A 27128-nucleotide genomic window follows, 5' to 3' on the forward strand; every position below is an offset into this window, starting at 1 on the left:
ACCAGAAAAAAATGGAAGGACTCTGGTCATACTGATAATGCGCATGCCGTTCGTTACTGAGAAGTACCGGGCTCGCCGCGTTAAAGAAAGGAAATGCGGACAAGACAGATGACGTTTATTGTTGTGTGGCAAGATACAACTTAAAGGCTGTAATTTTGTTTTATAGAGTGCATGCCGTACGTTACTGGGCTCCGTGTTACTGGGTGTAGTACCGGGCTCGCAGCGTTAAAGAAAGGAAATGCGGACAAGGCAGATGACGATGATCGTTGTGTAGGAAAAGGGTATAATTTTGCTGAGGGACACTAAAGCGAAACAATAAATCAGTTTAGACTAATGAAGCATTGTTTGAGAACCCTGCAGGCAGTCACTTCCAAAAAATAGTTTGATTATTAGATGAGAAAATGAAGGTCCAAGTATCAGTATTTGAATTTCGCGCCGAAACCCCAGCGCCAGTACGTCAGCGTGACGTCTGGGATTCCAAAGTATGTTTTTGCATTTGGGCCGCGTTCGCTGAATGAAGGTTCCCGAAACTTGCCATGTTTAATAGTTGGTTCCTTTAGAACACAACGTAGTCAATCTGTACCGCTATATATAATTAGTAGGCCCTAGAATATGCCATCAAAATCCAAGACGTCACAGCCCCCAGGTGCGGGAACTTAAGTAGCGTCGCCACCCGTATTTCGTTCTAGCGCTTTTTCTGGCTTACCAAACGTCTTATCGTTGTAAGAGTGGTGTTTTTGGTGTTGTAGGGCGGTAATTTACTGATGCAGAAGAAATCATCTTTCACTTTAGTGTCTCTTTAAGAATGTAAGGCAAGAGCGCTTCTGCCCTTTGCAGCAACTTGGCATAGCAAAAGATAATTTGAGTTCAAATGACATTATTTTTACACCTTTGTTCATTGCACGTTAAAGATTATTTTTAAAGTGTAACATTTGAAGATCTGATTTTTTTATTTACATGCTCAAACTGTCGCCTGACGTTTTTAGTGGAATTCGCTTGTATGGTGTCGGATAGCCACCCTGTGTGTCAAACGTGGCGACCGGTTTGTTGGTTATCTAACGTGTACTACGGTCCGCATCACTTCATAGGGCCGTTGTATCGTCTGCACGATGTTTTCCATCAAGTGTTACGCTGTCTTGTGTTTAATTTTGTCGTTAATACATTATTCAGTAGGCCTTTACTTTCATATATCTGAAACGGAACGAAAATGCTTCATTGAAGAAGTGCCGGAGGAAACACTTGTCGTTGGTGAGCTTGTCTGCTTCTTTCGTGATAGTCGCTGCTGCTTATTTTTATGATAACTGTAGCGCGAGGTCATTTCAGGTTACGCTTCTCTTATTAGCTGTTGTTGTATGCATTGTCAGTGAGAGCGTCACAGCGGAGTATTTTTGCTATCCGTATGGGTGTGTTGACGCAACACATATTGGCTGTTTTAGTACGCAGTATGCCTTCAAATCTTAGTGGTCGGAGTCCGTAATGCGTATTGTATCTTCTAGCCACGTCCTGCGAATGAGATAGGTTATCCATGACAGTTGTGGCGTCAAATTGGTCATTTTAGCACCTCGCACTGAACCATCACTTTTGATAGTTCAGTGCGAGCAACACACTGACGAGCATCGCAACGTTGCTGATACGGCCTGTCGATTTCGCTGACGAGCTTGCGTCGTTACTTCTGCCTGTATTCTAGGAAACTACAAGTGTCAACTTCACGATCCGAAGACCGGCGGTTTCATGCAATCCAGTCCCGGTATTGGTATGCATGTGGAGATTCGCGATCCTGATGACAAGACCATTTTGTCGAAGGTGTACAGCTCTGAAGGCCGCTTTAGTTTCACTTCGCATTCGCCCGGTGAACACGTCATTTGCCTCTACTCCAATTCTTCCAGCTGGTTCAGCGGGAGCCAACTGGTAAGTGATACGACATTAGTACTCAACGTCTTCCCAACTACACAGCGATGCTTAGCTCCTCGATCCTGTAACAGCAGTGGTTATGGCCTTTGGTAGCGACGCCAATGCTGGTTATGGTTTTGTTATTACTTGCATGCTTTACTTGTACAAGCACGATGCAGAGCAGCGCGTAAGTGGTGCACTGTCGCGGTGTAATTATTGTGCAATTAACTGTTTTGTTGATTGATGTCAGTGGCTTGCTTGTGTGGAGTGATGTAGATGTAACTCAACCATAGGCCTATGTAAAATAGCAGAAGTGGCTACTTGACAATGGTTTCACGTTTTCAAGTTTTGCTTGTAGAAAGTCATGCAGATATAATTTACCCACGGATGATATGCAAGTTGTGCCAAGCAGCTTCAGAAGCCACTTTATGGTGGTATTACATCTTCCAAAGTGTACCAGCAACTTGGGCTGGGTATCGATTAAAAATTTTAACCACATAATCTAATTTTTTTTAATTTAATATTTGAGCTAAAAATCACCCAGAACATTTTTATTCATGAGATTCAAAGAAACAAACCTAGATATTTCAGTGGACAGTTACCTATAATATCTTGTCAGAATATCTTGCTTGAGTGGACATATATCAAGCACATCAAACTTGTACAGACAGTCCAGCTGAGGGACAGTCCAGTGAGGGACTTGGCCACTTGTCCCACTAAAGTGCAGCTCACATTTGAAGCTTTTGTTATCACTCCTGAGAGACCTGCACATGTGTGATACCTCAGTCATTACAAAGTAGCACGTTCTGCGGCTCCCTTTCTTGCGTTTGAAAGAACTAGAGAAGTGGGTTTGTCAGTGCCGACACTTGCCTGGCTTTGCTCATGTGATGACAATTAATCATGATTAAGCTTATTGCAATGAAAGCACCAATAGATTAATCTGTAGGTTAATTGATCAATCACCTAGCCTTATCGACAGCTAATAGCAGCTATTTCTGATTTCTTCAGATTTGTAATCTGTATTGTGTCAGGAGTTCTTGAATGCCTGTAATCGATGTACCACACAGATACTGCACATACCTTTTTTCTGGTGTTCAAATGTAAGCCACACTGCAGTAGTAAGGAAACAAAGGGTGCATATGAGGCGCCCTGTTCTTATTTTTCTGAAGTCTTGATGAAACAAGTAGAAAAAGAGAAGAGGGAGGAGGAAGGTATTTCAGTACACGTGTATTTGCTTCTAAATGTCCAAATTTAGGCTTCGTGGCACATGTTTCACACATGCTTTCTCCAAATAATGCACCAGCCTACATTTTCCTCACCTCAGTTGTGCTAATTACGGGTGCATTTGTGCCTGCTGTATTCCCTGTGTCCCTTATTGTGGCATCTTTGACCTATTGTTGCTTTTTCGCTTTTAAAAATGGTGGTCAAATTCAGGTGACCTGAAGCGGTACTTATGTAATGTCTCATCTCGCATTGGAAATGCTGAGAGCAGCCTAATGATGGGACCCTTTGCACAAGGCGACGTGATATGTCATTAATAATGGCACTCAGTGATTGTTTTGAACAAATCGAGCATTCTGAAAACAAATTTGGGTATATTTTAGGTACAGAGTGTGCCATATGCTTCAGATATTTTTTATGTGGCTTTCCACTCGTTGACCAAGCTATAATCTGAGTGCCCTGCCCAACAGCCACTCCACGGCACTAGTATTGGTGTTCTAACTGCACCCAAACTGTTGCTGTCCAGCTATTGTTCCGAGTATTGGAAAAGATGAAGGTATGATGTGGCCAAGTCTTGGCCTTGAAGCAGGCTGTCAATTGCTTCTCATAAGAATTGCTGAAAGAGGACCTTTGTGTGGCAGGATGAGTTTCGGCATTATCCTAGAGAGAGATCACTCCTACTGAGGTAATTAATCCTCATTATCCACTCGGCATGAAACTTTCTCCACGCATGTTGTATGGTCGTATGTTTTATGGGAGTGTTTTTTTACATCAAACAAGGAACTGACCTTTTTGCTTAGTGGCACTGGCTATTGTCTGTCATGTCTAGATGCTGGCTATATATGCCAGCTGTATAAACAAGAATGAGAGAACCAAATGAATGAGGGACCATTGAGCTGTATTTCGTGGGAACCTTGTAAAAAATTGAGCAATAGAGGGGACATACTACATATGTGCTTATGTAATGTATGTGCATTATACTTATGCATGCACAGAGAGAGCACTGTGTGTGTGCATACGAACATGTACATGCATACAATAGTAGTCTTCTCACCTGTCTTTCACTTGCAGTGCATCACTGGTCATATCGTGTGCTTTGTGTAGCCTCAGCATATTTTTTGTCCACCTGATAAAATATTCGGCATCAGTTAATTTGACCTTGATAGTACCACGGAAATTTATCCAATTATCAGGAGGTTTGAGTTAAAGAACAGGCAGAAAAATGTCCAAACACACTACTGCTTCATTTGGCAGTATATTAACAATTCTAACACACACTCTGATGTAATGCGCACCCAGTTTTTATAGGTTCAGAATGGCAAACTAATGTAGAAATGACATTAGAGCTCCTGAACAAAGAAATTCAATGTGCGCCCAATTTTTTAACAGGAAAAATGTAGCATAGCTTTTATTCTAGCAGTCAGAAAAAGATGAAACCAATAACTTTCTTCACAGATGGAAATGCGTTTATACTTATTCATCATCTGAGACAGCGCTTTACACTGTCTATGGACCTCATGACAGGTGCCGTACAGTCTGTTGCACATTTTAGAACGTCTTGACAACACTTGCAATTATTTGGTGCTAGCTTAGTGTCCTAAGTAACATCTTTTGAAGGCAATTTTGTAATCAAGGACTGAAAGCGGCACGTTGCTGTTGCCAACCTATGCGAGAACTACTTCTGTTATATTGTGATGACAGTGGCAATGGTGCTGGCTCTGATTGTAGACTGTTGTGAAGGCCTCGAACATGGTCTTGCATCCAACTGCACTGTTATGGACCAATTTTCCGTAACAATGACTTTCAATGCATATTTCGGGCACGTCTGCAAGAAAGCAGTTTGAAAGCTGCCTGCTAGTAGATGACAAGGAATTTGTGCTGGAACGCAATCAGCTGCATACAAGATAAGCCATAATTCTGCTGTAGCCAAAAATTATTAAACTGACGAGTGCTCTGTTGTTCAATAAAACACTTCGCAGATGCACTTTCAGTCTTCATTCAGCCTCTGAACATATAACCTAACAACTTTTTTTAAATGAACGTTTTACACCAAAAAGTTAATTCACTGTGTCACTTTCATCTTCATGCAAAATATTGCAATCATTTCATAGATGTCAGTAGTGACCACAACATTTAATGCTGCTGTCTTCCAGTATCTGCATTTTGGTATCACAATCTGGCTGTTGTTGTTCCCTGGATTTCAATTGACTGGCACTTGGATTAAATTCACTGGAGCATAGCCTAATTTGGCTGGTCCTGGGATTAAATATGTTGAATTCTTGGCTTTTACATGCCAAAAGCACAATTTGATTATGAGGCAAGCCGTAGTGGGGGACTTTGAATTCATTTTGACCACCAGGGGATCTTTAACGTGCTCCCAGTGCATGGGACATGGGTGTTTTTGCATTTCGTTCTCATCGAAATGAGGCCGCCATGGCCGGGATTTGATCTCGCTGCATTTCAACAAGGCTGGAATGCAAAAACGCCCTTGTCCCCCTGCACTGAGGGCACGTTAAGTACATCAGCACTACAATGAAATGTTTGGCACCTGGATTAAATAATCTGGCGCTGAGATTATTTTTGTGGCACTCGAATTACTTCAGCTCACACTTCGATTAAAGTGAGCAGGAAAACCTGAAGTCGCTTCAAATGAAATTACGTGGATGCATTAAATAATGTAATTGAGCCTCCTATTACCAAACAAGCTCCATGCATGCTTTATATTTCGCTTTGTTAAAAAATATGAAAATATTCAGCGTTCGGTTCGATAGTCTGAGGTTGTTTTTCTTAAAAGTTCGTGTTCAGAAATTTCACTACTCGAACACCCCCACACTCGAGGCTTGGTGAGACTGTCAGCATTTCCTGTGAGGAGACAAGTCTAGGGGTGGTACAGTGCTCGTGTGTTCTGTTCATATTTTCACCGGGCATTCCTGCATTCTCGTGGTGTGTTGCTTTTTTGCAGAGGGTCCACCTTGATATTCAAGTTGGTGAGCATGCTGTCGACTATGGCAGTGTGGCACGGAAGGAGAAGCTTACAGAGCTACAACTGCGCGTACGGCAGCTGTTGGACCAGGTTGACCAGATCACCAAAGAGCAGAATTACCAAAGGGTAAGATCGGATGGAATGTTTGCTTTGCTTTTGAATTACCCTTACACCAGCAATCACTAATTGGTCAATCAGTTGTGGTAGAAGCAGTTGGTGCATAATTTAACTGAGGCGAAATGTAATAGCAACACTGCTTAGAAGTGATTACAGTTTAGCAGAGTGTTACTGTATACTGCATTACAGTATACCGGCTGCCACAACTGCGCGTGCACTGTGCTTAGTGGGCTCCAGTATAATTATACCGGAATGCTCAGCGATATACTGTGTTTGCGCAACAGCATTACAGCCGAGGCTGCCTGCTTTGACCCTAATTCGCCCGTGGTACTTGCTCTCCATCGTGACAACAATAAATTGTAAAATCGACCATCGTTTAGTAGACTAGTAGTAGCCTACTAAGCGATGTCTAGTCTAGTAGTAGACTATTAGTAGCTTAGCCTCACCTCACACTGAGGACAAACTATAAGCAGTCTTTTGTTATTATGCAGATCGGTTCATATTGTGTCACTGCTAGCCCTAGAGGGGCCTACAGGAACAGTGCGCGCTGTCACCATCCAATATCTGAGGCCATGGACGTAGAAAAGTGTCGACTTCCATCTAACAGATCGCACCACAGCATTAGGCATGTGGTGCCATCTGTTAGATGAACATCTACACATTTTCAGGGTTGCCAGATTGGGCTATTAATAGCCAAATTGAGGTACTTTTTATAAGAGTTGGCGTCGAAAATTCCGAGTTGGCTACATGGCTATATTCAGGCTATTTTTGACTGAAGGACTTCCAAGTCCTGAGGACACATGAACACTGATAAAATTCGGGAACACCGGTTTATGAAAACCCACCCAAAGCTCATTGCTGCTACAAAGTAGGCAATCTCAAAGGCTGTGCGTTTAGGTAGTGCGGCGCTGGGAGGGTGGCGTAAAGTCACAGCTGCCATATGTTTATATGTCATTCCAGCGCTAAGCTCTCTGTTTTTTGTTTGTTTGTTTTGGCACCATGTGTTGCCGGTTCGCGCGTGGTCAGTAAGAAAAACGATGGGGCTGACACTGTTGACTACGTGTCCGCGCTGGCTGCTATACAGCAAACTATTATGTGGACTTGCACAACAGCTCAAGTATTCGCACGCATGTTGTTGTGCTTCAATTATTATCAAGGGTTCCTCGAAGCCTATTGCATGGTTTTCCCGCAAATCACCGCATTATTTATTTCACAAATCACCGCAAACAATTTAGGTTCAGTTCAGCCCAAGTTTACCTTCCGGTTAGATGGGCTGTCGTACTTGCTGCCACTTTGTCGCGCCACAGAAGGTGAATTAAAGTTAACCCGTGCCTTCGTCCTATCATGGTAAAAAATGCACGCGGGACGTGGCCATGCACGGCGTGGACTCTGTGGCTGACGGCAGTTTCTCAATGCTTTGGCTTGGTGAGGTTCGGCTCGCAAAACACGGTGCGAACCGAGCCTTACTGACTACTTGCAGCCTACTAAGCCGTACGGAAAGTCTTTCTGTACGGTAAAGTGCGCGCTTGCGCAGTCCTCGACCAGTACAGTATTACCACATTTACCATATGGTAACTTGGCACTGCCAACACTCTCTATTTATTTACTCAGTAACTGTACGAAAAAACCAGCAAGTGGCTTTAAACGAGAAACGCAACGGTTTGAGTCTTTATGTACATGCTCAGCAAAGCGCATTATTCTCGGCTGTCCATCAAAATGAAATATTCTGCTCTAGTATCACCAAGCATCAGGAACGCAAAATACAGTGCCGGAAATCCAGTGTTCCCCCTGCTGTCTTTGCTTGCTTTGTCCCTACTTGTGCTGCCTCTTTCGAATGCAGCCGCCGAACACATGTGTGTTCAGCCAGGTTTCGTTAAGAATGATTTGACAAACTGCATGTCGAATGAGACACTGCAAGCTCTCCTTCACGTTAAGTTTGGTCTGGCAGAGAGTGGAGAATGCTGCAAAGATTTTCAGCTAGTTGACCTTTGTGACATTTCAACTCTGCAGTTCTGTATGGTCCAAGTGGCAGTTGGAATTAATTCAAATGGGGCTAGATTGTATATTTAATCCATTTGCATAAATCCCCAGCATGAGAAGTATCAACTCAGACTCTACGCAATGTTTTTCTTTGTTGTTCTTTGTTTTAGTCAAGCAGCTACCATGTTACGTGAAAGTTGTGATTGATCCATGGTACTTCTTGGATGTTGCATATTATTACAATGATAGGCTCTGTAAATATATGAAAAACGATGTTCGTCCACAGTGAATACGGAAAGACAATTGCTCACTAAAGGTCGGTGAGTGATCGCTTTGCCAACGTCAAGGTAGCTCGTTGGTATGTATACCGTACTCCTGTGACAATTTTTTTTCCTGTAAACTTTGCGCCTGCACGTAATTGTGATGTTGGCTTACTTTTGATATGCACATACATTAGCATCATTGTAATTCTTCTTTGTTCGTCTTACTTGTCTTACGTTGTAGTTTGCTCCTGCATATTTTCCAGCTGTGATGAGAAAAAAATGTGTTCAATATAACATAATAGGTGCTTGTGGTACTTGTTACGTCCATATTTTTTCATTTTTGCACACATTGCAGCAGTGGGTGGGCAAAGACTTCTTGCTAAGTTGTAAAGGTATATACGGTGTTCTACTGGCTTCCTATTCTGACGTATAGTGCTTGAACTTGTTAGACAAAGGGGTTTACTTTGTACTCAATATCATGACAGCCATGCATGTCCCATATAAATAAATTTTGCGTGTTCCCTGGTGGAATTACATTTATTTGTTTATTTATTATTTTTTTCAAGTTGCACTTAAAGTAAGGTACACAGCCCACCCTCGGAAGTTTGGCAACACACGCATTCAGTGCCTTACATACACGTATTCATATTGCACGAATCTTACCAGCGAGTCCCCGTTTAAATATTGCGTTGTTGAAATATCAAACGGACAACTGCAACATGTGAATCCAGAGCCACTCTGGAGCATATATTATGGGAATGCCGAGGGATATATAACAATAACGAGAACGCAACCTCTAGCAACAGCATTCGCATGCGCTGGGAAGCCACGCTGTTCAGACTCGCCCTCGAGGATCAACTATGGGCGATTCAGCGGGCCGAGGATGCCACCAGGACCCACGAACTCCTGGCCGTCACCTAGGCGGGGCCTTTGGCCCTCCCCACCAACTCGCAGGGCATGCAGTAAAGTTATTTCCTCCTCCTGAACTCTTCTCGATACTAATACCACCTGGATTATTGCCAGCACTGTAATGCAGGTGGCCATTAAAACTATAAATTTTAATTCAACCTCTTCTGTTATGAGCCAGCAGGTCGTTCTGTTTGTTCCCACTCAAAGGTGAATTGCAGTCCCAACTGCCGCTTCTTTAAATGAGGAAAAAGAGGTGGTTTCAAGTTTTCTCCAAGCAGCAGCATTTGCTAACTCAGTGTTGAGCAGCTTTCGAAGAAATTGGGAAAGAAAGAGAGCGGGAGAGAAATAACATGCTTATTTTATGAGGCAAGCTTAAGAAAGGCATCCCTATTTTAATGCCTTAAGCTTGGGCTGCCTCTTGGGTGCACAATCGTGAACAGCCGAAGCTGATCCTCGAGGTTGGAGCTGGCAATATTTTGCCCGACTGCTGTGGAAAAATGCCTTGGGTACAGCGAAGTGCGAACTAAAGTTAGCTCAGAATGTGGCTCAGTAAATACGAATAATGTCATGAGTAAATAGGAAAAAAAAATTCTTGGTTCATTGTAACAATAAGTGGTGTCCAAATCTACGTCTGAGTGGCAACTCTCACTAGAATTATTTACGCAGATCTTGAAGCCAGTGTTGTGCTGGTTGCATGCGACGGAAATTTTGGAGCCGGAAATATGCAGCGAGATTTCTACACCGTCTATAAGACACCTGCAGAACATCATCAAACGTTTGGCTACGTTTTTGGCTACCTTTTGCTCACGAAAAATTTTGGTCTGGCTATTTTTGGGCTACATTTTGAGATCATCTGGCTATTTTTTGCTGGGGCCTTCTGGAAAACCTGCACATTTTACTGCATCGACGGCGTCCCTCTAGGCCTAGCAACATCAAAACAACAGATTTCGATAACGACAAAAGAGCGCTGATGCTTTGTCCTCAGCATGAGATCAGGCTAAGGGATAGCTGATTTTCTCACTTATGCTTCCACGATGGAGAGCAAGTATCATGGGGGGATTAGGATTGAAGCAGGCTGCCTTAGTGCTGCCACGTTGTTGGGCAAACCATGGTGTCGGAACAAAATGTCTTAACGCGATAGCGTTATGGGCCCCATGTCGCAGAAAATTCAGTGTCTGTGTCCCACCTCCTGCATCGAGCGCCGGTTCGACAAAAAGAATTTCGAAGCATACATACGCAACCATACAGGCCCTCCAAGTGGTGCAAGGAAGTTACTGAACTAATTGAATTTCTCAAGGTAAAATATGCAGAAAAATTATAACGTACGACTTACACACAACCCACAGACTTGATAGCGTCCGATTGTAATTGAAATATATGAGAAAACCCCATTCTGGCACGCAGGGAAAAAAAAACACAATCCCCCTTTTCAGCGTTTCTACCATTCATAGAGTGGCCGTGGCCTCTTAGGTTTGCGCGCGCAAATCTCAACACGGCCTCCTAGATTTGTGCACGCAAATCTCAAAGGCGGTAAAGCAGTGCACCCAGTTCCTTGCAACACCTCCAGATGGCGCTTGCCTCCGCCACATTGCAAGAGGCCGCGTTTCTACCAGAAAGCTCGCCTTTGTGCATAGCGTTCGCCGCCAGCATTTCCCGGTAAACATTAGTTACATAAGCTGCACATGCCGGGAAGTGTGAGAAGCAGTCGGGGATCTTTGAACGCTATCGCGTTCCACCCTTAAAGGCGAAGCTTAAAGGGCCCCTCGCCAGGTCTGGCCATTTTGAGCTGACAAGCGCAGAGCATACAATGCGTGATGCTGATCGTGTCTGCAAAGTATTACATCGCTACGTGCCGCAGAAAGATCTGAAATTTTCAAACCCAACGCCGTTTTTCCTTCTCCTCGCGGCCGCCGCGCTCCAAGCCGGAGGATGACATACATGTGATAGTGCGCCTAAGTACACGTTTGTGCTGTGACGTCGCTCATGGTGACACATGACTTCGAGAATTATTCAAGGCAACATCTGTTATTTGTGTAATATGTTGCTTGAACAGGTGAATTAAAGCTTAGAGAAATAATAAAACACACAGACTGTATGTCTGCGTGCTTTTGTTTTACTTCACACTGCAGCAAGAGAGATATACTTCCATTTTGTCTGCTTGTTCTCACGTCGTGGAGTCGTGCGCGGAGGCACCGAAACTATGTAATCTTCTAGCATGTTCCAGCGCACAATCATGCCCTGTGATCCGCTTGTATCTATCTGCCTCAGTATTTGTGTAGCACTGACTTATACCGCTAGTCAGGTGTCCTAGTCAGGTGTACTCGTGCACAGCGCACAAAATTGTGCGCTGCATAAAACGAGACAATCGCAAGAGCTCGCACGTGACACTGTCCTCGAAAGTGCACTGCGCCGCAAAAAAGTGAGGAGAAAAAAAATGAAGGCGAGGCCCATGACGTATGCATCACGCAGTCCTCGAGGTCTAGCATGGGAGAATGCAGGGAAGGAATTTCGCTTGTGGAGACTAGACAGGATAAGTGGAGGGAGTGTCTCGCTTGGCAGTGGAGCTCGCCTCATGAAATCATGGGTTCACGGCACTGAAATATTTCTAACTCTTCTATTAATGAGCTGATTTGAAAAATTTTTGCGGCAGAACGCTCCCTAGAGAGCACGTAACAACTTCCAGTGTATAACCGAAGTTTGCTGTGTGGCCTGGTCAGGAGCCCTTTCAGTGTCCTCCAAATTTTTTGTCCTGGTTTTCGTTTGTTCCACTGAAGAAAGTTCTTTCCAGTTCTGCTCCGGAACAAAAAAAAAAAAATAATGTAATTGTTTTGGTTCACATTCAGAAATTTTTGAAGCAATGTAACAATAAAAACATAATATTTATTTTTCTAAATAAGTAAATTATGAATGCTGAGATCATGCTCAATGCTATGAGTCAAAGTACTGAGCATGATCACAGAAGCAGCACGTCGTCGAGTGTACTTGTTGAAATGTGAGATTGCTGTTCCGATAAAACGAACTTAAACGAAGGATAGAACTTCTGTAACAAAGCAATGTACCCGTAGAAAACAAAATGATAAGTGCGTCAGCGCAGAAGTCCTAAGTTTTGCTACGATGCCGATCTGCTAGTGCACCGAGCGGCAGGCTTAGATTAGTGGAGCACTCGTCTGGCTGTCGCTCGCACTATCCCTGCCTGAGATACGCACTTATGCGGACCCCCGAGATAAGTGCTAATTCTGATGTTGCCTGATGTTGGTTGTTTCAGATTGCGAACTTTCCCCTTGAACCAAAAATCAATCAAAAACGTTTTGGTCACGTTTTCGTTCCGGTTAAAAATATTTTGTTTAGTTTTCCATTTTTATTATCGTTCCATTCCGATACACTGGCGCAAACACGGTATACAGTAGAGTGTTCTGGTAAACTCATACTGTAGCATCCTTAACTCTGCAAATGCGCAGTCTTGGAAGCTGGTATATGGTAACGCTCTGCTAAAACTTTCTGTTGTTTCATTATGCATAACATTTCCTCTAAGTTACGTAAAAAGTTATTACATGATGGTGTACTTTAATTCATTTTTAAAAAGAAGTTTGCGGTGGCTGATGAAAAATGTCCGTGTGTTCAGGGATTCTGAGCGGGGCTAGTTGGTTTAGATTCATCATGGTGAAACAGTGCATACGATGGGATGAGTGAAGCAGACAGATCGTTGCAATGTCTTGCCTGTTTCACCCATCCCGTCGTCTGCTCTGTTTTACCATGGTGTACATGTGTTGTCACATATCTCACTAATAAAGTGTACAACCAGAATAGAAATCTAGAAGGAAGGTTAGAAGTACAGATTACAAGTCAGTAATTTCTTTACTACTGTATCCAAGGCCTGAAGCAAGGTTTCGTGGAGGTGGGTGAGACAATGGCAAAAACTTTGTGTTGACTTCTTAGTTAAGTTTATGAACTGCTAATTTTAATATATGTAGGCTTGTCTACATTCGCTAATGGTAAAACCGGTGCATTGGATGATTGGGACTTGCAGTAGACAGATGAGTGTTTGTTCTGTGCACTTGTCCCCTGTCTTGCCCTTTGTAATGGTAATACATATGTATTAGGTCCAGTAGCAGGCCTGATAACCTTTCATTATGAGCTGAAGTTGCTTGAGTGTTCGTAGTCAAAACTTGGTCTGACTCCTCTGCTGTATGCTGTTTTGAACATAAAATAGATGCATGTTGGGTAAAACAAGTAGCATGAAGCCGCATAGTATTTGAGCACTTCAAGCTTGAAATTAGTAGTGTACTTTGCACCTTGTTTTTTAGCTGTAGTAGTCAATGTAATTTTGATTAAATCTTTTTGTCCTTTCTCTCTAATCTAACTTAGCTCATTACTTTAATTGCAGGGCTACTCTCTATAGCTAGCTATTTATTCTTGCATGTTTATACTTTTCCACTAAATCCTCTTTAGAACATAGTTACATTGCCTGCTGCAGTTGCTTAGTGGCTATGGTGTTGGGCTGCTAAGCGCAAGGTCACAGGATCGAATCCCGGCCACGGTGGCTGCATTTCGATGGGGGTGAAAGGCAAAAACACTCGTGTACTTAGATTTAGCTGCACATTAAAAGGCCTCAGGTGGTCCAGATTTCTGGAGTCCCCCACTACAACATGCGTCATAATCAGATCGTGGTTTTAGCATATAAAACCCCATCATTTAATAATTTTGTTTTAAAGTTACAACATAGAAGCAGATGTACTACGGGATGAATGAACTGCACAGAAATTATAGCCGTGAAAGGCACGGCAAAGGAATGTTATGTGCAAAAGGCAGCTACGTCATCGAGCAACAAGTTCATTTCCTTTACCAACCTAGAAACCAATTTAGAGGATGTCTTAACGCTTCCTGATAGCAAGCCACAGAGTCTGCCAGCAATCAAGTTTCAAGGGGCCCCTGTAAAGTTTGGAAAAAAAATAATGTTTTGTACAATGGTTCGTGTGCATTTGTGCAAGAAAAGATCAGTCGTCTTTAAGGACAAGGTCAAGAGCACTGATGGCATTAGTTGTGAAAGTCATGGAAGTAAGAGGAGAAACACGGACATTTCTTTTTTGCCTGTCTGGACACACATGTAGTGTGAAGCAAACATGTAAAAGCCACCAGAGTCGTAAATGTCAGAGGGAACTGAAACAGATGTTCTTGTTTGTGTTCAGTGTCAGCCTGGGCTTGTGATCGACTAGACAATTTTTAAAGCGAAAGCTTTACTGGGCGCGAACTTGCAATTTCGCCATGGCGGTGCTCCGAGGAGGCACACGACATCATAATGCGCGCTTCGCCGCGGATATTTCTCTCTCTCTCGCTCCCTAGTCACTACTGTGCATGCGCCACTAGTAGCACCGAGCCACAGGTGTTCCGCTGCTGCGCAGTGCCGTGCCTTTCCGCCTCCGCTTGCTTCGCCAGCTGCGTTGCATGCTTGATAACACGTTGGAGGATTGAAAAGGAGAGCTCACGTGCACTGCAACCACAGTTGAAGCGGCAGTAGGGATGGCGACAATTCTGATAAGCAGGAGGAGGCCTGGAATCGACATCGGAACGAGTTGAAGAGGAAACGAAACGCCCAGGAAACAGATGAACAGCGTGCCGAACGACTGGCTAAACGCTGCAACATAGCTAGACAACCAGACTAACCTGGACTTGCAATCAAGATTAACCAAGGCTAACCATGCTATGCCTTAGCTTTCGCTACCTATATTTCAATATAGAAGGTGCAGTGGGACACAATTCATTTTTTTTTTCTTCAAAGCTTTTCGAATGCCCTCGAAGACAGCTTCCATGTAATTGTAGCATTGGGGTAAATTTAGTGGAGTTCAGCTTGGGTCTGTGTGGCAAATAAACTAAGCGAAAAACTCAAATGTGAAACTATCCTGTTCCACCCACCTCTTCTCTACATGGCAGTACTAATCCATGTGGCTGAAATTTTACAGAGAGCTAAGGATTGCATAGCGAGTGGTGGAACATTTGCTAAAGGCATATTTGCATATTTCAATGAATATTTCCTTCCTTACTGCCAAAGCCACATTTGTTACCACATACCTGCCAAGTTTTATATCATTTTCAGACCTCTGTTATATGATTTCCAGAATGACATTAACAATTTTACTATGTTTTATTTGTGCCCAGTTAAGAGAAAAACAGATTTCAAAAGAATACGCAAATAATCAGTCTTGAACCTATTTTTTGGACCTGCCAGATTATTTGAACCCTTTCTCAACCACCTACTCCATAGAACAAATGTACAATGGCCAAAATTTTAAATGCTGTAAGATCAGAAGCTTTTAGTCTCAAATCTGTGTATAGAGCAAATGCGCTTAATCTCAACTACTGTTGCCATCTGTCGGCATGGCCCTTGCATGGGTGTAGGTTTGTGACAGGGCAGCTGACAAAAAGCTGTAACATGTAAACACTCTCTGCAAGCATATGACGAGAACAAGTTGAGTGCTATCACCGCCATTAGTCCCACCAGTGTCCATGGCACCTGTAAAAGGTGGCAACTACGTAGAAACACTGAAAAGTCTGGTCTATAGTGTAGTGCCCTGGTCGATTTTCGAGACATCATTCAAGCTTGCAGTGTCCAAACATGGAAGCTATGTTCAAAATGGAAAGTTCCCCCATTCAAGGTATATCTCATACCTGCACCATCATCGACAAGGCAAGGCAGCACTCTGTTTTCAGAGTGCCGTTCAGTCACTATGAAGAGAACTTGATTGACTCAGCACCAAAGTGCTATTATCAGTCGGAGACTCTTAAAGGGCCCCTAAACAACCTCCGATATTTAAGCATTTAAAGTAAACAGGCGCATCGAGTTCAGACTGCCATCACAATTAACGATGCCAAACGCATCAGTGCTATGCGCTGCGGGTGTGCCACAAAATAAAAAAATAATCCCATGCTCCTCTTCAGGCCGTTCCAGTATCCCCAGCGCTCGTTGTGATGTCACCAGGGTGCATCTGTCACCAGGGTGATGTCACCAGGGTGCAGCGGGTTAAGCTGGCGGGCCTCTCTGTCCCCAGGGCCTGTATAACGTAAAGCTATTCCATGCCTGTATGGGTGAGGCCTGAGCCATTTTGACCTACCACGAAGGGCTAACGGTGGATTTGGAATAAAAACAGATTGGAATACATTTGTTGCGATAGTAATTATATGGACACTCCAGGCGCATTTCTGCCGTTGACGTCGCTGTGCGGTTTCGGATCAAATCCAAGGGTGATAAAATCGTTGCCGTGTGCCGTATGCTATACATGCAAGTGAAAGCGTGTGAGGGTGAGCCAGCTGTGGCGGGCTCAATCTCGCGCACGCAACAGAAGAGAATGGGGAGGAAGCTCATCGCCTTCTGTCCTTCGCAAGGCTTTGGGGGGAAGGGGGCACATTCTATTCCGGGCGGGTGTGCGTGCCCAGCCGAGCCATTGTATTTTCAAAACCATCTGCGATGGCTACAGAGTTCGTGCTGTGCTGTGTTTTCGTAGCTTAGTTTGCGTTGATGCAAGTGGCAGCATGAAGATCAGTTCACTCGCTGCTGCTGCTGCGTTTCCCTATTGCAGTGTTTTGACAGTAAGTTTCCGCAATCATTGCGTGAGATGTGTTCATATTTGCTTGTGCACGTGTGACACCATCTTTTATAAATTAGTTAGTATGCCTGTGTTTACAAGTTTATGCAGCTGATAAAACTGCTCTCCTAATTTCATATAGCTGTCCACTAATTTCCTATCGCAATCAGTGCTTTGCCTTTTGGGCGAAACTGCGTCTTTTTTACGTTATACCAGAAAGTTAATCATTAGGTGCTTTAGAATCGCCCTAGTCTATTATGGAAAAATGGCTTTCCGAAAAATTTGTAGTTTCACCTGAAAGGCGAAGCATCAATAGCAAATTAGCACTCATCGATATGAAGTAACGATAGTAGTCTTATAGTTTGTATAAACTTGTAATATAACCATCATGCTTGTATAAACTAATAACAAGCATGGTGTCGCACATGCACAAGCAAACGTAAACACATCTCACTTGATTACCACATGCACTCGATGTCAAAACGCTGGAGTGAGGAAGCACAGCAGCAGCAGGAGGCAAATTTACTTTCATGCTGCCTCTCGCTTCAATGCGAACTGAGCGGCGAAAACACAGAACACATGAAGCTATCAGCACTCGGTGCATGCACTCTGTCCTCATCGCAGATCGCTTTCAAGATAGGGCCCACGCAGCCGCACCATACGTAGCAACCGCTGTAGTAGAACACAAAGGTATTCAGATCCCTCTTCACCTCACCCTGGTGCCTTGCGTGCAGTGGAAAACCTTGCACTTTCTCCCCGCTTTCCTCTCTTATGCGTGCAAGATTGGGCCACCATCGCTGACTCACCGTCGCACGCTTTCAATTGCACATGCAGCATACAGCGCGCGGCAACGATGTTATCACCCTTGGACTTTATATAGAATATCACAGCGACGTCAACGACGTTGGCATAAATGCACCTGGAATGTCCATATAATTACTATCGCAATAATAAACCACAGTAGTTGATAACTCTGGCTTGTTGGTACAGTCTGTTGGAGAAGCACATTTCCAGGAATTCACCCACACTGTCGAGACATTAAAGAAAAAGGTATTTAACAAAATGTCTTGGGGTGCTTCTCTAAATTTCGAACTCACTATTGCAGAATGCATGTTTTTATGATTGCTATCACTAATTAAAAATCTACAGGCACTACGGTATTACCAAAATTCGCATGCACTAGACGGTTTCAGTATCAGTAATCTGTTTCAAAATTAAGCTTAAAGGGATGCTAAAGGAAAATATTAAGTCCAGCTAAAATTATATATTAGTGCTCAAGAATCTCTAAGGCGCTAATATTATTGCGAACAGAGCCTTAGTAATGTAGAAATTGAGGTAAATGCAGGACATGATTAGAGACTTCCTTGGGACATTCAAGTACTTGCCCAATGACGAAGGCACTCCTCATTTAAATTCTGTCAGTGGTATTCAACCACTCGTTATAAGAACATAATTGTATTGAATTGTAAGACAAAAAAATATGCTGCTTGTCCAATTCTATTTTATTTTTAGAAAAAGGAGCTGATTGACATTACCCTTGAAAGAGACGTGGGTGGCCGAAAGGTTTAGTTTTCGCTTGTATCTGTGTCGCCCGCATTTTTGAGTTTTGTTGTTGTTTAGTGCTGCACTGGCTTTCTTGGTTCACGAAACTTGCACGAACTGCCAGCAGCAGATAATTTCACATCCATGTGATGTCGCGGGATGCCCGAATGGTCCATGCCACTTATTTATTTATTATTACCTCAAAGGCCCGAATGGTCCATGCCACTTGACCAGAAGCAGCCACAGCACCGAATCCACCGCTCTGTCTTGGTTCAGTTTCTCCATAGCCGCGCGTTTTCATTTTGTGAAAAAAACCGTGCCGCCCTCTGTAAGGCACGATTTAACTCACTGATGCCAGCAAAGAATGGTGATGGCGTGTGTAATGTCACCACTCCCCGTTTAAGGCGGGAGATATGAATTGCGATAAAGGTATTCAGACCCTTCAGATGCAATTTTCTTGTAACGTAAGTCTTTTCTTGGCATGATAAAGGTGCTGCAAGGTTTATGGAATGGTATTTAAACAGTCCACGTTGACTTAGTAGTTGACTTTAATGTCCCTTTAAGATGTTGCTTAAGACAGTTGCAGTACAGCGCTCTTGTTGGTTTCTTCTGTTTCGTCATGGTTTCGAAGTATGCTGCCATATTCCATTCCACCAAAATTCAGATTGGTCTGTTCCAAATTGCTTCAAAGAGAAGTTTTATGTGCTCCAAGCTGCTCCAAAATGCAATTTTGTCTGCTCCAAATATCTCCAAAAGGCAATTTTACTTGCTTAAAAAATTACTGCAAAATTACTCTGCGCAGTCCCACCTCTGGTAGTGAATTACCTACACAATTTACTGTGTATATAACCCTGCACATTGCAACTTTAAAATGTTATTTTAATGGGCACCAGTGCACCACCTAATAAACGCCAGTGCACTATGTCTTTGTCCACAACTTCACTCAAGTTCACTGTTTCCAACAGGCCTCACCTTTGTTACTGTTACATTATATGTAGTTTCCTCACAATTTGGCCTGTTCCAATGCAAATAATGTTTACCCTTGTACAGAGAAGTTGTAATACCCCTGTCACATGGGCACTTTCAAACTCCATTGATATGAAACTCCCTAATGGGGATTCACGGCAATGGAGTTGCGGCCGTGCTACACAGCACAATGCGGGCTTTCGAGGGGCGTCGCATGGGACAGAACCAGTGCTGCTGTGCTTACTTTCGTGTGCAGTTGCCGTTAAACTCTGTATGTAATCTTATAAAATCACAGCGAGGAAGTTTGCTGTATGTTATCGCAAGACTTGTTTTCCAAGCATAGTGAAGTTGAAAGCAGTGCTGGCCACACCGCGCTCTTGCTTTCGTGTGTGGGCCGCATGGGTCACTTTGTTTGACCGGTGCTCTTCAAGTTGTGATTCTGTGCTGTGTAATCGTGCATGTGCGTGTGTTTGCAGTGAGCTCAACTGCTTCCAGATGAGGGACAAAGCGGATAAACAAATGGCAGAACGACCCCATAAGGCATGGCAAAGCTTTGGTGCAGAGGGTACAGGTGCTATGTCCTTAAAAACAAATTAAAAATTACCATTACGTGGCATATAAACCAAGGCACAAAAATTGTAATGCTAAATTTTGTGGATGAGACAGTTACGACGATTTCATTAGCGTGGTTTTCTTGGGAGCTGTAGCTACTATCTGGGAACGAGAGTACTCCATCGAGTCCTAATGGTCATTGCCGAACTCCCTTTGCCAAAATCTCCATCTAACTTGGCGCAAGGGAGAGCGTCTGACACAGAGCGCAACTCTCTTGACGTAAAGATGAAAGAGTTAAATGGAGTTCGCGGGTGCCTGTGTGGCAGGGGTATAAGTTTGTAGCTACAAGTTCTAACTTACAGCTTCTCTGTATGAGACTGGGAGCCTGAACGGGTGGCTTCAACTGCATCGAAACAGTGTAAAGAAAGGCTGTATGATGTCAAGTGCTCTTGTGGAAAAATATCTAGAATATGGGCCAGTCAGTGAACTGGGATAGAACATGGTTACATAATGTGAGGGAGTCGGACCCTTGGCCATGTGCAGTGAGCTTGCTTAGTGCTGTTCACTTTTGTTCTTCTGTAATGCAGGAAAACTAGCATGAACACTACATATCAGTGCAGTATGTCAGAATGGCACAATCTCTAATGCCTGGCAATGCTCAGTGGGCTGGATGTCTTAACAATAGCAAATCTTTACAATGGCTAGCCTCTCACTAGGGTGGTGAGCCTTGGAGACTGTATGAAATTAACTTTGCTTGATTGAAGTAAGATAAAATCTACCTTCTTCGAAATTGCCATTTTGGGGAATAATGTGCCTGTCTGACATTTCACTCAAACATCTTGTGCTAAAAGCGCCAAGATTGGTCTCTTAGTGTGACATATGGTATGAAAGAAAAACAATTTCACTAAAATACAGCCCCAGGGTATGCTTAGAAAACATCATGATGCCCTTTGAACTCGCTGCCCCTTCTGCACAATTCCTTCCTTCCCAGATAGCACATGCATGTCTTGTGCTTTACCTTAATATTGACTTTCTGGTACACTTGGCTTTTAATAGTTTGACCTTTTCATTCACCCTTCCTGCTTGACCATGCTCAAAAGTTACAAAAAGTGTCTACATTTTTCAAACATAGCTCTTAATTTAAAATTTAAACAGTCAGAACCAAATTTAATATTTGGACAAAGTAATTGGAAGTGATAGTGCAGGTTGACCAGAAGTTAAATTGTCCAAACCTGTAAGCCCTGAGGTTGGTTCGTTTCGAACTGAACACTTGAAATATGCATTTTGACTTGATTAATGCATTGACTGTTATTTAACACTTTTTAACGTAGACAGCTTGTGTTCCATAATACAATCAATGCACACTTTCATCCTTTTTGAAAGAGAAGTGTGCGTGCACAGCATTTGGGCTGTTAAGCTGACGCTTAACAGCCCAAGGTATATTGATGCATTGGACATGTAGTTAGTGACTAAAGAGCAGAATTCTGTATTGCTCAGACGTTTTGAAAAGGGTTTTGTACAAGTTATGAGAAACAGTGCAGAATACTAATCTGTCTCATGTGAAGCCGTGTAACTGACAGCTCCATGCTGTCACGTTGGCTGGCTGGTCTTTGTCCATGCTGTTTCGCAAACCATTATATGTGATGTCCTTAATGTCCGGATCACTCTGTGCACCATTTTGCAACTGCGTTTGCCAGTGATCCATACTGAGGCTAGTGCTCTACATCTTTGTGAATGCCACAGCAGTACTCTTTCTATCATTATGAATGCATTTGTGGAACACTTGCATGTCTCTGTCATTTTTCAGTTCCGTGAAGAACGCTTCCGACAGACAAGCGAGAGCACTAACTCCAGGGTTCTGTGGTGGTCAGCTGGACAGACGATCATCCTGCTGCTCATGGGATTCTGGCAGATGAGACACCTGAAGAGCTTTTTCGAAGCCAAGAAGCTTGTGTAAAACTGGATGCTATGTGCACCCCGGAGTGACATCCCTCCATGCATGGAATGCTTTCCGTTAATTTGGTGTCTCATGGACTTTTAGCTCTACATCTGATGGTATTTTAGCATTGGCAAACCCTTCTGTTCCTTCAAAAAAACTGTTAAGGTCTGGAAAGCATTTTAACATTTTGATGACACCATTTGCAATAAATGTTCTTCTAAGGCAGGGAAAAAACTTCTTTGCTGAAGACTTGCATATTTGCAGTTGCCACAGTTGCCTTTTGCTATCCGGCTTAGGCAAGTGAAGGTGTTTCACGGATGTCAGACTGGAAACTCGGCAGTGTTTTTTGTTTTGCTATTTAAGATCTTTGATGCCCTAAAACAAGTCTTTCATGTTGATGAAAAAGTGGACAAAAATGAAACTACTACATTGTGTCGACCTAAGTTGCTTGTATGGTTTTGCTGCACATCATGCATTTTCTGTTTTGTCAGAGGCACCTCTTTGTGTGTGCAGCGAAATTTGCATGATGCCACGACTGTCACTGTTTTGCTTGCATCAAACACTAGAGTATCATTTTTGAGTTTGCAATGCAAAACTGGAGCAGCTCAGCTGTACTTGATACCTCTAGTAGGCTTCTATGGTGTGCAGAAATAAAGAGCGTGAGGATATTCCTTTCATCCTATTAAGTTTGATGCCTTCAGTTTCATGCAATCCCTGGATCTGTGTGCCTTTGTTACAAAAGGAATTAAATGTCATTTGACTGGCGCTGGTTAGATAAATCGAAATACAGTTCATGCCCGTTACAATGGATTCGCATATCAGGCTGACTTCCCAAGTTTGGTCAGCCTATATTACTAATGCAACAACAAAATTAGTTTTTGATGGCCAAAATTTTGGGCAAATATCTAGATAAGGCATATACAATATACTTTGCTGTGGCGGTGCATGTGTGTGGCAGTGCACTGCACATGACTCTTTCGGCCACTTGCAAAAAGTGCAAACGTGTACTTTTTCTTAAGGGACGGACGCACTAGCAGCAACCCTCTCATAATGGCAATGCTGTGCAACACCTCACCGGCTAAGAGTTTTCAGGCGACCACACACACTGCTCACTGCTACCCACCGCTGTTGGCACTGTGCCAAGCAGGGTCCTAGGGTGCTGCTAGGCCTAACTCACTTCGCTTTAAACAGAGTTGCACATTAATCACGTAGGCCTTTTTTTTTTTTTTCACAATTATACAGACACTCTAGGTGCGTTACTGCCATTACTATCATCCTGTCTTGTTATCAATGGCGCATGCAGGGCCCACATGGTGAAGGTTAGAGGGCCTCTAGAAACGTGCAGTTTGTTTGGCTGCAAAAACGATAAAGCCAGCTGGATGCACAGTAACGCTCCGCTCACTTGACTCTGCCAAAGCTGGGGAAGCATTCTGCCTTTCACTGCTGGAATGAGCATTGTACGCACAACCACTAGTGTTTCTACTGAGCAGCACTCCAATGTGTATACAGTGGCCTGAGTGGAATGGACAGTAAATTTCAAACTACAAACGTTGATGGCTTTCTTTCAGTCTCGTATTTTGCACCATCGAGCTGTGACACCTGCAACATCACTGTCGGCATGCCTTGTCTAAAGCCCCTCCATAATCCCCTCGCCCGCTGCCTAGGCTAAGAGCACCAACATACTCTCCTCCTCTCCTTTTCGGCCTCTTCTCTGACCTGTGAAAGCGAAAGTGCTGTCAAATATATTTCTGGTGACCTTTCTGCGGTGCTCATGGTGATGCTGCTTTCTCCACGACCGTGCCACAGGTAGCATGCCCATAATCTAAAGAATGGTTGTGAATTTACTTCCTTCAAGCTTTGTTGTGCCCTGATGTCACTTGAGAAACACGGATGAGTAAGGATATTGGTTGTTTGTGTGTTCTCAGTGGGTACAAAAACATGGAAGGCCACGACGAAAGGAAGCTACGAAGAAACTTCCGAAATGTGCATAACTGGAACTAAAGTGGCAGTGGCTCTTCAAAGGGTAGTGCTACTTAAAAAAGTGGCAGTAAACGTGATGAAGGGGCTTTAGCCTCATCATGTGAGCATTGTGAGATGCCTGCCCTGCCAGGGCGCTGTTTCAGAACACTGTACGAGGAGCTTCAGTGCAGTGGTAAGCTGTGGTAGCGCTTCAACTTCACCATTTGGGTGAAACAGGCCCATTTTTAAATTCATTTTGCATCAGACTTATTTTATTGTTTGCGGTGGCCTCCAGGTTCCAATAAGCTAACACTAGATGGTGGTATATGTGAAGCACTGCCGTTTCACTATGTTGTGGAATTAGTTTTGTATCTGTTGTAACGGGCGTATGCTGTATTAGTTATTGTGGTTGTTTGCTGCACTGGGGATCTGGTTTTACATTTTTTGCGTGTTGTCACTAGCTTGGGAAAATCACTGTGATGTACAGCCAAGAACATGTGTGAAAGTTGAAATGTTGCTGTCCTATGCTGCTTTTTACAGTGCGATGAAAAATGTGATGGCGAGAAAGAAAGTCCTGGAAATTTGTTGCTTTTGTTGAGCTTTGTGGCTAGGCAAATACTTGTTCAATTTGCTCTTGCTAATTGTGTGCACATAAATGCTGTTTGCCAGGGCATACCGGATGTTGCTTCGAGTTGCTGAACTCTTAAAAGGAGCTGCATCAATAGACAACTTGAGTTAAACTTTGACATAGTCATCAACTCTGTATGCTGTTAACTCACCTGGTATTCTCATTATGTAGCTGTAAACTGCTTTATACCATTGCTCTTTAATGTGTGACAGTTGAGTGAGGAGTTTATTGTGCAGCACACGTGTCAGAGCTCTGCAATGTTTTTCACAAATCTTAACAAAGGCAGAAAATATGACTGCTCCCCTGTTCTGGTTTATTTCCGTGTATACTGCAGTCACTTGATTGAGTTTGTAATAAAATGGTCTCTATAAATGTGCTCTGCAGAGAGCTCATTTCCTTGTTTTTATGACAAGGAAGAATAGGAACATGCCTTAGTTCCTGTAATATGAAAACATTACCTTGAACCAACTTTCTTTTGTAGTGCTACTGTGAAACACGGGAATAGTGGTGCAGCAGTTAAGTGCTTAAAAATTAAGACCTCTCGGGGGTTGACACTATAATTTTATTACATTTTCTTCAACCTTGTCTTTTTACTAAACTGGAACTCCCAAACTGATGGGAAGCTCTTGATGATGGGAAGCACTGGTACTACACCATTTAAAGGAGACCTCTCCAAAGAATTATGATTATAGTTGTGGGGCTGGTGATCAGACTCAAACTGTACAGCAGCGTGACATATGCAGGAAGTATATAACCAATCTGCCAGATCATTCCTCAAAGACAAACCACTGCTCTGACGTGATCTGGACTCCAGGACATCAGTTCCTCGATGGTAACAAGCGTGCACAGGCCATGGCCCGAGTGCACACTATCCAGGCACCGCAACCCGAGGTACTCGACGGGGACAATACTGCACAGTACTACAACACTACAGCAGACTCTGCAGATGCACGTGCCACCCGCCGCATAACATGCTCATGAGAGGACGCCAGCACCAGACATACCCACACCTCAATAAACTACACCTTGTGTATCCCCTCATGTACCTCTTGCTTTACAGCCCTCACTGCGGGGGGGAGCATGCATCTTTACTGCACACACGGGCATGCTCCAACACGCCTAACATTCACCCTGTCCCCGACCCCTATGTCTTGAAGTGGGAAGCCGCACTGTTCAGCTCGGACCCGCGCGACCAGCAAGAGCTGGTGCAGTGGGTCTGGGAGACGGCCAGGGTTGCAGGAGCCATTGACTGAGGGCCCTCCCTGGTGTGGGAGCCCCGGCTCTCTTCGTTAGACTTCGTTTTAAATAGTTTTCTCCCTCTCTCCAGCTAGACAGCAATTTGGCTGCACTGAGAATGACGTAAGTGCTGCATGTGGTGGCTGACATTGTTATGTTGCTGGCACTTAAGAACAGCTTGGACTTTCAATGGGTAATGAAGCCTAATGTTACCTAATGCAAGAAATTTGACTCTTGAAATTGTCAGTTGAGCATTTAGTAGTGGCAGGTGTCCTTGCACTTTAGTACGTATAACATTAGCTTGCGATGCCTGCAATGTAAATAGCATGTGAATGACCACATTTTCTCTGACACAATATGCAGTCATAGGCAATTGATTTTCTTGGATAATGTTGAACTGTGCTATGCAGAACGGTTGCTTGCTGGTTCATTGCAACTTACATGTAACAGTGCGAAATATGTTTCATGCTGCTACACAAGTTGCTATGCTACGCAGCTACTCTACACAGCCTGATGTAGCAGCCTAACAGACCACCAAGCGAGCCGGAGCAAGTGCCAAAACATTGCAATGTGCTGCTCCCACATGACCACCTACTGCATCGTGATGTCGTGACACGCACTCCTCTTGGGGAGTATGTGTCGTAAGTAAAGATTACGTGAAACCAAAACTGGTTCGTATAAAAGCTATTGCAGTAGAACCTTGTTTTTGTTTCTTACGGGACCACGAAAAAAACTCATGATCCAGGGGCACTTTAGCCACCCCTGGCTCTTGCGCCATAAGTATATAGTATATCACACTCCAAGGAAAACTGTTATACACATAACATCCGATAATGCTTGCCACATTCGAACAGATGAGACAAAAGGCTACCCTCGCAAAACTTTATTTGAACTTGAATAAAAGGCAAGCTACTGAAAGCTCGCTAACAAAACATTGCTATCGTTGCCTGGTGGTTAGATTGTCGCACTTTTGAAGCAGTCGTAGACATGAATGAATCGCACTTGGAGCCTTTGTTTTTGGAGCGGTCATAGCCGTGAATGGTCCGACGCAGATGCCGATCCTACTGCACTGCATGGCAGGCGCTGCGAAGCAGCGGCATGCAGCCGTCACTGTTGCAGTTTCTGAATGTAACCAGCAATGGAAACGTAGTGAACAGGAAGCTAATACACATGACTCTGTGGGAACTAAACAGGGCCAGTGTTTCAGAATGTAAGAGCCAGGAAAACAACAAACAGGAATGAATCAACAAGGTTTTGCTGTATAGTAAATTATTTAGGCTGCTCAGAGGCTTGCCAGTATTATGAAAACTCAGAAATGTCATGTCAGCACTACTCATTTAAGGGCACTGTCTTTAATAACAGAGAG

At 43.5% G+C, this 27128-nt stretch overlaps 1 protein-coding gene across 1 annotated transcript; it reads left to right on the top strand.

Moving 5' to 3' along the window:
• Window positions 1-1016: 1016 nt before the first annotated feature.
• On the top strand, window positions 1017-24903 carry eca (transmembrane p24 trafficking protein eclair). The gene is made up of 4 exons (XM_075676992.1): window positions 1017-1248; window positions 1688-1908; window positions 6074-6220; window positions 21808-24903. The coding sequence occupies exons 1-4, from the start codon at window positions 1110-1112 to the stop codon at window positions 21955-21957; spliced, it is 657 nt and encodes a 218-aa protein (XP_075533107.1). The 5' UTR covers window positions 1017-1109; the 3' UTR covers window positions 21958-24903.
• Window positions 24904-27128: the final 2225 nt, after the last annotated feature.

This window comes from Dermacentor variabilis, unplaced genomic scaffold (assembly GCF_050947875.1).
Source record: "Dermacentor variabilis isolate Ectoservices unplaced genomic scaffold, ASM5094787v1 scaffold_12, whole genome shotgun sequence".
In the NCBI taxonomy this organism is placed as follows: domain Eukaryota; kingdom Metazoa; phylum Arthropoda; class Arachnida; order Ixodida; family Ixodidae; genus Dermacentor; species Dermacentor variabilis.